General features: G+C 38.4%; 1 protein-coding gene across 1 annotated transcript in view; it reads left to right on the top strand.

Annotated features, from left to right (window-relative positions):
- ABHD12B (abhydrolase domain containing 12B) overlaps positions 1–13034 on the top strand; it is a 53257-nt gene that overhangs the window by 18697 nt on the left and 21526 nt on the right. The window contains exons 6-9 of the mRNA XM_006899216.1: positions 7585–7615; positions 11096–11141; positions 11258–11387; positions 11842–11879. Of these exons, the coding sequence (XP_006899278.1) occupies positions 7585–7615; positions 11096–11141; positions 11258–11387; positions 11842–11879 (245 nt within the window). The remainder of the gene's footprint in view (positions 1–7584; positions 7616–11095; positions 11142–11257; positions 11388–11841; positions 11880–13034) is intronic.

The raw sequence follows: 13034 nt of genomic DNA, 5'->3' as shown, positions 1-13034 counted from the left end.
TACAGGAGGATATTGCGCCTCCTTCTCCGGCAGAGCATCTGGTGGATTCGAACCGTGTTCCTCTGGGATTGCAGCTTGAACTTCTGACAGTTCTCTGTCAATGTTTTGTTCTAGCCACTTGTGAATGAACTTCAGTAATTTTTTTTTCCATGTGATACTAATGACATTGTTTGGTAATGTCCACATTCTGTTGAATCACCATTCTTGGGAATAGGAACAAATGCAGCTCTCTTCTAGTTAGTTGGCCAGGTAGTTGTCTTCCAAACTTTCTGGTACAGACTGTTGAGCACGTTTCCGGTTGCATCTGTTAGTTGGAACATGTCAATCGGTATCCCATTGAGTCTAGGGATTTGTAGCACTTTTTATTTCACAAGAGTGAAAAGAAGGACATGCATGTGATGTCAGCAATGATATGCCTCCTTCTGTGGCATATGTTCTGAATCTCCCTTGGATTTCTAGTCACTGCTCCAGCTAGTTTTGAATTACCTTCATCAAGATTTTACTTGCATGTGATATTAATAATATTGTTCAGGGGAGCTCTGGTGGCCTAGTGGTAAGGAGCTGCAACTACAATCCCAGAGGCTCATGGTTCGAATCCACCAGATGCTCTGCCGGGGAAGGAGGGACAATCTCCTCCTGTACCAGTCAGATCTGATTTGACGGTACACTCACACACACACAAAATAATAAAATAAAAAAAATAATATTGTTCCATAATTTTTGCACTCTGTTGTCTTTTAAATTTCTTGGCATAAACAAGTGAGCAAGTCCAGGGCGGTGTCCATTTACCTTCAGTACAACCTGGATTTCTTTTAGGATCACTGGTTCTTGATCATATGCTACTTCCTGAAATGGCTCAATATTGGTAAAGTGATGGTGTATTCCTCCTTTGTTCTCCTGCTGCTTCCTGTGTAATTGATTGTTTTGACCATAGAATCCTTCAGTATTACATCTTAAGGGCTAATTTATTTTTCAATTCTTTCAGCTTGAGAATTGCTTGTGTGTGTTCTCCTTTTGGTGTTTTTTTTTTCTTCTTCCCTTCCCCCAACCCCCTAGTTCGCTTTTTTCTTTGGAAAAAAATTTCTTTCATTGTTATACAGTCCCCCCCACACACCCCGGATCACTTTACTATGCAACTCTTATTCTGGACTCTTGTCATGCCAATAATATATAATCATATGTTCCTTTTATATGGTTCTTTCCCTCGTCTGTTTCAATGCCGTGTACTTTATTTATCCCCTCTTTTCTTAGTTTTTCCCCAACCACCATTATCAGTCCTTTTCTGTAACAGTAGTAGTATACAGTATTTTTCTTTTTATGACTGAGATATTTCACTCAGCGTAATATCCTCTATGGTCACCCATTTTGTATAATATTTCATGAGTTCCTTGTTTTTCAATGCTGCATAATATCCCATTGTGTCAATATGCCATAGTTTCTCTATCCATTCGTTTGTTGATGAGCACTTGGGTTGTTTCCAACTCTTTGCTATTGTGAACAAAGCAGCAATAATCATGGGTGTGCATATATCTGCTTGGGGGGCAGTTCTGGTTTCTTTAGGGTATATTCCCAGTAGTGGAATTGCTGGGTCAAATGGTATTTCTATTTCCAACTTTCTGGGAAAGCTCCATATCGCCTTCCACAGTAGTTGCACCGTTTTACACTCCCACCAACAGTGAATAAGGGCTCCAGTCTCTCCACAACCTCATCAGCATTTGTTGTTTGCTGCTCTGTTGAATTTTGCTATTCTTACTGGGGTGAGATGATATCTCAGAGTTGTTTTAATTTGCATCTCTCTTAGAGCTAGGGATTTTGAACATTTCTTCATGTGTTTGTTTGGCATCTGAATGTCTTCTTTGGTGAAGTGTTTGTTCATATCCTGTGCCCATTTTTCAGTTGAGTTGTTTACTTTTATCTTGTTGTTGTTTTCTTTTTGTTTTTCTAACTCCAGGCCTTTGCACGCGTCATTAGAACACTGCTTTATCTTCTCAAGTTCCATCTCAATCATCTGCTCAGCTCTCTCATTTCCAGGTTTCTTCCCCTTGCTTTAGCTTCTCTATGTTGAAAAGAAAGTTTCAGAGTCTCTTATGACATCCATTATGGTCCAGTCTGTATTTTCTTTCTTTCCATTGGAGTGACTTTCTTTCATCATGTATGATATCCTTGATTTCATCCTACAATTTGTATGGTCTTCAGTCATTAGTGTTCATTGCCTCAGATATATTTCTTTTTTGCTGAGTGAAATATCTCAGTCACAAAAGGACAAACACTGCATAGTGCCACTGCTGTAGAATGGGACTGACATCAGGGTTATGGTAAGAATGAGAAAAACTGGATGAATTATGTATACTGTATTGAAGCCGACGAGAGAGGGAACCATTTAAAAGCAATGTATCTTAGGGCATTATGATGATCATAAGAGTTCGGAATGAGGGTTGTAGAGTGGAGTATACTTGGGGTGGGAATGGGGGGCGCGAGGGATTGTGTACCAATGAAGAAGTTTTTCTTTTGCTTTTCAAGGAGAAGAGCAAACTGGGGGTGGGGTGGGTGGGGAGAAAAGTGCAACAATGAATGAATGGAAATCCAAAATCTCTGTAGGTGTTCATTGAAATTAATACTAAGAAGAAAAAGAAAGGAAAAAAGTGTATGAAATGAGGGATTAGATCCATGGCTGACTCAAAATAGAATTGGCATGAATTATGTGAGAAAACAGAGCAAATTCCACATCACAGGTCTTTCCAGAAATCTGTGGAGATTATATTAGCATTAATTTTATTAACCAAAAGTATGATGCCCTAAAGAATTTTGGTCAGAGGTACAGGAGACCATTTGACTAGTTCTAGTCTAGAATACTGATGCCTTAGCCCTCTCTCTGTGGTCCCAACCTTGCTTGGTAATAAAGAGCCTGTCTCAGAAGCCTGGCTTTCCTTTGATGTACTGCCAGACCCTTCAGTGGGTCTGAGATTTCATACAGGTGATGATTATCAGCCTTGACTGCACCACTCTGGTGTGGGGGAGGAGCAGTGGGCCTGAGAAGCCCACCAACCCCACTTTATCTATGGTGGGACCCTTTAAACTGACAAGCTCTGTAGTCAGTCTTGTGGCTCACTTTCTTCTGACTCCTTTTCTTGCTGTCAAGTGAAAACTTTCTCAGGATTTTCTTCCCCAACTCCAAATTTTATTTTGTTGTCTTTGTTGAGAATATACACAAATTGAACGCTTTCTACCTGTACAATTTGGTGAAAATTGATTACATTCTTTGAGTGCTACAAACATTCTCATCCTCCTTATCTGAGTTGTTTCTCTTCATTTATTCATAATAGGAGACATGACGTGAAGTCACGTGGCTTAATATAATCTTTCAAATTGCTGCTGTTAATTTGTTTGCATATAGAGAGTTCTTAAAAGAGCATAATGTTTAAGATGGCCCCATAAGCACATAGGTGTCTGAGATGTAGGCACATTCTTTGTGGAGGACCCAGTGGGAAGATAGGGGGAGATGAGATGCCACTGCTGGCAGGGATCCCTGGGAAGGTGAAGATGAGATGAAAGATGTCAGAGATAACTGTGATGGTGTTGGTCACTACAAAGAAAAAAGAGAAAACGGGGAGAAAAAACCCCAAGAGTAAAAATTTCAGAAAAGAAAAAAGTAGCAGAAAAGGGCAAAGAAAAATAATAGCCACAAAAGAAAAAATAAAAAGTAAAAAAGATGTTAGAAAAGCCTGAAGAATCTAAGCAGTACACCAAAGGAACAGTTAGTAGATAAAGTTCAATTAAAGAAATCACAGAGGTGGAGCTCGAATTAGCAAAAGAAAATACTGGTCTATTATAATAATGTAGTTTATAGACTGATGCTAGGAACTCATCTTGAAAAGATGACTTCACAGGGTTTGGAAAAGTACTAAAAGAGAAAATGACGCGATATGAAAAGCCATGATATCTCAAAGCCTTGCTTTGAGACATGTCATATTTCATTAGAAGTTGATGACTTGGAAAAGATTGCAATTCATTGACTCAACTTTGCAATGAAAAACAGAAGCAAGAAAAAGCAATAAAGCAAAACCCTAACGTTGAAAGATGTGCTACTTGGAAGGAGATAAAAGGCTTCCATGGAAGGTGATCTGGCAGATTATGAGGGTTGTGACGGGAGATACCTATAAAACTATGAAGACTGCATGTGACAGAGTTTCGTCTTCTGGTGTCATTTCTTGCCCACAATCCTTTCAACTCACAACACAACTTCCTTTCCTTTTATTTCTTCCAAATCCTCTAGTTAAAAGGATAGTATCTTTTGTGCTCATTATTTAACCCCTTGACTCTTAGGTCCTAATATATAAATAAGACGACTTGGATCTTGCTGCCAAGGGATAAAAATTGAGGACCTCAGTTGCTACTAAACAGTTTTCAAAAATCATTATACTACTGTCTTTGCTGCAGTCTGATTTCCTCATGGGAGTCACAACTTGGAAACAAGGTTGCAAAATGACAAAAAAAATTGTGTTGTGTTACTCACCCTTCAGTAATACAGCTTTAACCCTTCATCCTTGAACTACTTCAGAACTTGTCAAGAAAAGCAGTTTGCAGCAAAAGCATGTGGTATGCACCCAGCATTTAAATGGTCATAACATTTTGTGGAGAAGTATACTTTCTCAGAGTGAAGATAATATATGGCTGGAAAGCTGCTAGCTGGTATTATAGTTAAAAACTAGATGGCCATCCCTCCACTTTGAAACTGAAGCATGTAAACCTCTCTATTACTGCATTTCAAGTTACGGGACCTATTGAGTTCAAAGACTATCTAATTCATATTTATCAGAATATTTCTACTGATAAGAGTTCTTTTGATGAGGAAGAGAAACTTCACCTGTTTTAATTGCTTGGTTTAAATGTTTGAAAAACATACCTCCTTTGCCCTCTTGGGCTGCAGAGGAACAACTTTAACACAATTCTGATGTTTCCTTTCTTTATAAAATATACTCAGCAAACTGCACCAGTTCACTGCAGTTTGGTAAATTGTTAACAGTTATGTCACCCATAATATTATAAAGTCATTAATTAAATCACTGTTGTGAGGACTTTACAGGAAGAGTGTAATGCTCAAGGCAGACCTATACTATTAGTTCAGCTAAACTATTTCATTTAAAGATGACTTCTGAAGATAGTTGGTTTAACGTTTAATGATTAACTCAGGACAAAGGATTTCATCTAACCTCATGGTTCCAGAAAGTCTGGAGTGCATAAGAATTTAAAATTCTGTTCTGCACTCACCCCTCCTTTTGATCAGGATTCTTCTACAACGTCTTTGTTAAGAAATATTAGATATTTGTAGTTGAAGGTCATTCACTTCTGGCCTCAAGACAAATGAGGCACTTGTTCTACTGCCTCCTCCTGTTTGTGATTTGCCTTCTTCCCCTGTTGTTCTAGGGGTGCTCTGGTGGCTTAGCTTGTAGGGTGTGTGTTTCTAACCGAAAGATTTGAATTTGCTAGAGGCTCCAGGGGAGGAAGGTACACAATCTCCTCTGGTGGAATTTACAGCCTCCAGAACCCTGCTAGAGGTCAGCCAAGAATCACTTCTGATTCAAAGGCAATGAGTTTGAGGGTTTTTTTAGTTGCTGTTGCTTTAGATGAGTAGAGACCAATTGTGTTTTGGATGATTGCTGGCAAGTTTTTAAGAGCCCAGGTAAGTACATAGTGAAATAGGAAGGAAAGAAGTGTTAAAATGGCCCTTAGGTGAGTTAACTGGGTCATCTCATGAAACCATGGCCTTAAACATCCAACCCAAAGAACCAGATCCCAAGAGTTTTTTTTTTTTACTGCCCCTAAGCAACCTTAGCTGCTACTTTCTTGGTAGCTCTTGTTACATTATGGTAAATATATCTATCACACAACTTTTCCCAGTCCAGCTTTTTACAGATGTACAGCTTTAATGAATTGCTACAGCAAAGGGCTTGAGGATATTGGAGATTGTGAGGATGGCACAGGACAGGACAGGGTTCAGATCTGTTGCTTTGAGTCATACTTAACTTAATGGCACATAACAATAGTGACAAGAATTATCATTACTCCACATAACATGTAACAACACCATCATTTCCTCCTTCTCCTCCTCCTCCTCGCACTTGAAGTTGGAACTGACTCAGAGCTGAGCCTGAGCAGGTTTTTGGAGGCTGCAAATCTGATGGGAGGAGACTGCCTACTTATCTCTCGCTGCTGGATTTAAACCTCAGGAGAGGTGTGGCCTCTGGGTTAACAACCTATTTCCCTAAGGACTGTGCAATCAGAGCTTCATTAGCGATGGGCGGTGTCTTCCCCTGTGATTTAAAGTCTCCAGAAACTTGCAGGATGAAGTTGAGTCAGTTCCAATTCAAAAGCATTGGGTTTGAGTTTTTAAAAAAGTCTCTTTGAGCAATATTTTATAGCTTTCCCTATGTAAATCCTGGTAAGATTTATTCTTGGATATTTTCTTTTCTTAGATGTTATTGTAAATGGGATTATTGCCCTAATTTCTCTTTAATTCTCTCATTGCTGGTGTCAAGCGACTGTCAGTGTGCCCAATTTAGAATCATATTTTCTGAGATTTCATTGGAAATTCAGCATTTTTTTAACATTGCATTCTGAATGTATAAAACTGAGCATAATGTTATTTTTATTCCGAGGATCTTGTGGAGCACTTTGCATTACATATATGTGTGTGTGAACTTGCAACTGCTCTTCATCATCACAGATTTACTAGCTTTGGGACTTGCTACAGTTTCATCTCATTCCCTGCCCAGAAATCTCAGCTTGCTAGCAGCAGTACTGAGTGAAGAGAAGCCAAACAGGAGGCTGTACAGAAAGAGGATGTAGGTCTTGCTGAAGCATTGATAACAGTGGTTCTGGATTTGGGATCCATGGAATCTCCAGAGGGCCCACGAGCCCCAGAATTTGTACATAGGATTTAAAATGTGGGTATATTTTAACCTACTAAGTATGTCTGTAGCTTTGATCAAATCAGGTTCTTTCTATAATCCATTTAATTTTAAAAATTAAAATAAAATAATTTTTTTTTTAAATCTGCTTTTTGAAGCTTATGTAATTCTCATTAATGTGACAAATAGAGTAGGTGGTATGATTATCTTGGGGAAGAAATTTTCTTAACATCTCCAGGGCTGTGACTCTCTTATTCACTTGATCTTATATTTAATGGCAGATCAGACAGGGCATAGGAAAATCTTAGTTGAGTGCAGTTTAACAACCAAAGATTTTCTTAGAAGTAAGTTTTTATTTGTGAAATAAATAAATAATGAAGTAAAAAAATGAAAGGAGATGGATTGTCAGTATTTCTTATAATGCTTATATTGATAAATGCTGCTTTCAGGACCAATTTATGGCAATTTTAGAGCCATGGGAACGTGTCCCTCATTCACCCTGACATAACCACACTGGCTTTGACACCAAAAGGCATTTCCTTTTCTCCTAGTTACTTATTTCTTTGACCTAAAAAAATGTGAGGTGAAGGTGCCGGTGGCATGATAGTGATTTTTTATTGAATTTGCCATTGTCATTCTAATTTTTGCTTTCTCTTTTTTTAAAAAACCTCTACAGGGCAGCGTCTAACCGACTTAAATTAGTGAAGGTAGGTCTGATGGGACCCCAGGGCACCAGCTTTCTACTCTCCATTCATCCTTGGTGACAGTCTTGGGTCTACCTCAGCTCTTTACCAAGGAAATCTAACAAGAGCTCTCAGAGCATCACTGATTGGGGGTGGTGATGGTGGTGTGTTGTTGTGTTTGAGACCTAAAGTCTCACAAAACAAGAAGTCAAAATTTCTGGATTCAAAAACGCTTTCATGAATTGATTACCTTCATTGCCAGTGGAGTTGCAGACACTTTGTTTTTGAGGGCTGGGGGATGGGAGCAGAGATAATATTGCAAGTGTAATGAGAATTCCTATAGGAAGTGACTCTTTTTTTAAAAACGACACAAAGGCATAAATGCTCCATTTTTTAAAAAGATACCAATGCTCTGACTTGAGTGGCCACTCTTCTTTGCTAATCTGGGCTTGACTCAGTTTATTACAGCAGTCTCTGAATTTCCAAATGGAAGACAATGACAGGGTTTCTACTCAGTGATACATCACTCAGAGCTGGTAGGGCCAGCTATCTCTTTATTTTTCTCCATACTCCAATTAGGTCATCTCTGTTGCGGATGACTGTGCAGTGTTTCCAGTAACTGACCACAGGATTGTGCTCCAGCATGCTGTTTCCCACTGCTGAACTCTTTCCTGACATAACAGTGTTATTGTTGTTGTGTACCATTGAGTCAGAATTGACCCATAGCTGGCCCTCCAGTGGGTTTTCAGAGGCAGCTAATCACGTGGGAGAAGATTGCCCATCCTTCTTCCACGGAGTGGCTGATAGATTTGAACCATATGCCTTTGGGATTGCAGGGTAGCTTCCTGTCAGTAGGCCACCAGTGTCGGAGGGTTCAAAATCCTGCCAGCCCCACTAACACCACTGTCTTTTTCATCTCTGCCTCTGCGCAGACAGGAAGCTCCTCTCCTGTTGTAGCCTTTCCCTGTCCTCATCACTGTCTTCCCAGAACTAGCTTCTGTGCAAATGGCGAGTCTGGTTGTAGTTTTGTCTGAGGTTAATGTCTAGAGTTGGAGGTTTGTATTCCACCCTGCATCCTGCTCCTTTAAATTATGTAGGATGGTGGGGAAGGTGATGTCAGCAAGAACAGGGTTTTATTTTTTTCTCATTTTGTCACTCAGAAGTGAAATTCTAAGTCATTTATCAGATTCTGTTGAATAACCAGAAAAGAGAAAGTTTGCTGGTATGAAAAGCAGTCAAACAGCCTTTGTAGTTTTAATTGGTGGAGAGGGAGCCATGTACTTGGCATCAAGTGCCGTAGGCATCAGATCCCAACATTTCTTTAGCCCTTCTTTTCTCATTCATATAGATCATTTCTTAAATGAGACAAAACAAAAATTTATTATTAAATTAGCTTTCTTTCTCTCCCTCCATTTCTTCCTCCCTTCTTTTCTCCTCTATCCATTTATCTATCCATCCATCCATCACATTAGCCACTTAGCAATAACTATTTTAATTCTCATCTAGTCTTTGTCTTTATAAAAAGCTTTCATACTTATATATCTGTGTACTTTTTATGCTGTTATTTTGTTTAATACTAGTTTTAGAAACATTCTTCTATCTTTTTATAGTCACCATTTTCCCTTGTATTTACAAAGAATTACCCTCCTAACCGTTTCGTAGCTGTTGGGTATATATTCTTTAAACATTCATTTAAAAAAAAGTTGTTATACAGAAAACTTTAAGCCTCTTGTTTTTTCCTCATTTTGATTTTTCTAAAGAGATATTATTCTGAGTAGGATTTGTTGCTTTTCCTGTTCGAGTTGTAATCTTGAATGGTTGTTTAATCTACGGTGCCACAAACAACAAATATATTTTTCTTTCCCTGAATGCTTAGCTGCACTGTTTTTTGGCTAACAATTCTGGAGGGAGTGTAGTTTAAACAGATACAAATTTCAATTAAATTCTTCATTATTCAATTTGTATTTGACGATTACTAATGACATCCAAGGAGCTCTGATGGTATGGTGCATTATATGTTGGGCTGCTATCTGAAGGGTCAGCAGTTCAAATCTACCACCTGCCCTGAAGGAGAAAGAAGAGGCAGGCAGGCTCTCTCAGAAAGATTTACAGGAACCCTGTGGAGGGTTTCCAGGAGTCGGCATCGACTGGAAGGTAGTGGGTGGGTTTTTTGTTTGGAATGAGATCCAGCTATTTCAAGTGATGTAATAGGGAGAACTCAGTGTTTCAACAGAGTTCGGTCCAGCTGTGAATGCTCATGCTGTTTCTCACCAACTGGGTGAACTTGAACAGGTTTCTTAGACTACCAGCGTGAGTTTCTTCATCTATAATGTGGGGATGATACCTACCTACTTATAGGACTGTTGTGGGATTAATGAAGTATTAAAAGTATCTCCTCTGTAAATTTTAGTCCCTTTTCCTGTCTCTCTTCTTTTTCACTCACTCTATATTCTATATATAATTCTGCCTTTATATTATTTCTTCCATTAGGGGCTAATGATTTAATATGTTTCAGTGGACTCTTTTTTTCCATTGGTATTAACTCTTTATATAGTCATATTTAATATAAATATATGTTGTTTCTGAGTGCATCTAAATTCCAAAATCAATCTCCATAATAGTCTATGTGTTTCCTACTGCCAAAGGGGCCCTTTAGAGTAGTGAGAGAAGATCTTCACCCTGAAACCCACAGCGTCCCTTTTCAGCAGGAAGTAGCTAAGAGAATACGCCATCCCCTTTTTCTTATGACTCAGGGTGAAGTCTCTCTCAGGGAGGAGTGATAGGGAATGGCAAAGGACACACTGACAAAGAAGATTAATCAGAACTGGCTTTGACAAGCACTGTGGCATTTGGACAAGAACAAACTGGGAGGAGGGTAGAGAGAATAGTGCAACAATGAATGAGTGGAAGCCCAAAATCTCTGTAAATGTTTATGAAAATTAATAAAATATAATTATAGGAAAAAAATATATGTTGTTTCTAAAACTCAATTTAGATTTTTCATTTTCAAGAGTGTTGTTAGAACAACAACACTGTGTAGCTGGATCCTTTACATATGTTATGTCATGTAATCTTCCCAAAAATTCTGAATGTAGACATTGTTTTTAATATTTTGACTAGTATTTAGATATTTACCTATGAATTCACAGCTGGTCTGGGATGTAGCAGAGCTTGATCTATGCTGTTTTAAGCTGGTCGTTGCTTTGTAGCTTTCCCACTAAGTCTGATATCAAGTTTGAAATCAAACAACAGATTTAAAAACTATAGATCTTATCCATCTAACAAACCATCACAAGGAGCTCAGGAGGTGTAGTATTGTAGAGTGTTATAGAGATTGGCAATTCAGAGACACAATGGGGGTTGCTACTGTGAGTTGGACTTGATGGCGGGGCCTATAAACCATCATAACCAGGGTTATGGAAGTGGTGGAGAAATGGAAATTACCAAACTCCTTGTCTGCTTCCATCTTCTAATGAAAATGACAACAGCTCCTTTGTCCTCTAGGTGCTGAGTGATGGGGGCTTTCATGTCTTGTCTGTTGACTACAGAGGTACGTATTAGGATAGGTACAGGGGCTCTTTTAAAACCAAGCAAAAGCTTTAAAGATAAGCAGAAGGATGATGCCTCATAGATGGTGATGCTATGTTTACTTTTTTTGTGTGTCAGGGTTTGGGGACTCAACAGGTAAGGCCACAGAGAAAGGCCTGACCATGGATGTAGTTTCTGTCTATGAGTGGACTAAGGCAAGGAGTGGTGGCAACCCTGTGTGTCTCTGGGGGCACTCTCTGGGAACAGGGTAAGTGGAATCTGCAGATGCTGTGCCTCGCCTGAGGTGAATCTTTGGGTCTCTTGGCATCATATCAGAGGCAGCAATGAGGAGTAAAAGGAGCACTGAGCTATGAACAAGGGATTTTTCTTTGATCTCTCATACCTCACAAATGACCAGAGACCTCGTGACTTCCTTTAGTCTGTTGGTCTGTCTGTAAAAGATGGAAAAGGTTTGGTCAGCAATTTGGTTATCCAGGATATCAAAGCTTGCCCAAAGGTCTCCCTGTGAGACCTTTTTTCAAAGAAAGGATTCTTCATTTAGGATCTGTAGAGTGTTGAAATGCTGTGCAAAATTTTGCATCTAGTATATTATCTCATTAGAAGCATCGCAAGTATCCATCATCTGTTCATATTAGATGTTGTATTTTGTACCGTGTACTTGATTGTTAAATCACTGTTTCATGTGTTTACTGCTTTTACAGAGTTGCAACAAATGCTGCAAGAGTGCTAGAAGAGAAAGGTAATATAAAATATTTAAATGGTTAAATGTCTTGGCTTGATAAGGGGGAATAAACGTGGTCAAGAAACAGTTGTGTATTCTGAGAACACACAGATAATCTGAATATTTCAGCTTTAGTGCCTGGCCATGTGACATGTGGTCTTTTTTTCCCCCTTTATTTAACATAAAGCAGCTATCAAGGATATAAAATGGAAAATAAATTTTAAAAGTATATTTGGGGGAAAAAGGACTCTTGACTTAAAGAGCTCTTTGAAAGATATTCATGAAGCCATAATGAAAATTCTCATATAGGGTTACAGAAGATACAAGAGAATGACATGTTAACATAAAATGATAGTCAGGACTTGGCTTTCTACTGCCCTTCTTACATAGTATTTATAACTGTTTTTCAGAAAGTACTAAGAACTACCTGTATCAGACTCCTTTAGGTTCCTGGACTAGGAATCTCTGGGCTAGATTATTTTTATATATTTCAACAGTTTGTAATAATACCTCTGCATTATTTCTTTCACTTCACTTGGTAATACAGGCCAGTCTGAATTATGTAAACATTTTAAAGTCAGCCACCTGCTACAGACAACTGTAATCATTTAGAGAAATTAGGCAAACATTATTTCAGTGTGTATGTAAATTCCCATAGAGCCTTATGCACACCTCATTCACGATGTTGATGGGTTTGCATTGTAAATAAGAAGATAAATCCATTGGCACACTCTTCATTACTTTTTTCCCCTATTTCACAATAGCTTCATATAAATTCTTTTTCCCATTCCTAGTAATCACTCTAGAGATGACATATATCTTTAGTAAGTTAAACCCCAAATCATTTTTACTTAGTCAGAACCAACTTGTATCTGACTTCCCAGTAGGTTTTCAGAGGATGTAAATCACGTTGGAGAATATTGCCTATCTTTTTTTCATGGATTTGCTGATGGACTTGAACTAGTAGAGGCTTGCCATCTTTGGCTTTATCAGTGCAACTCTCTACTTATTATGTCATTGGAGTTCCCAGTAAAGTCTAATATAAATGGATAATGTAATTCCATTTATATGCCAGCCTATGAACTCTATATATAATGTGTTTTAATTTTTTCTATTAAATACTTAGAAAATATTATTTTTATATTATAGAATTAATCTTTCTGTAAGTTTACC

The sequence above is a fragment of the Elephantulus edwardii genome, unplaced genomic scaffold, assembly GCF_000299155.1.
Source record: "Elephantulus edwardii isolate Elephantulus edwardi_28Jun2011 unplaced genomic scaffold, EleEdw1.0 scaffold00247, whole genome shotgun sequence".
Lineage (NCBI taxonomy): Eukaryota > Metazoa > Chordata > Mammalia > Macroscelidea > Macroscelididae > Elephantulus > Elephantulus edwardii.
This window is presented reverse-complemented; position numbering and strand designations above follow the sequence as displayed.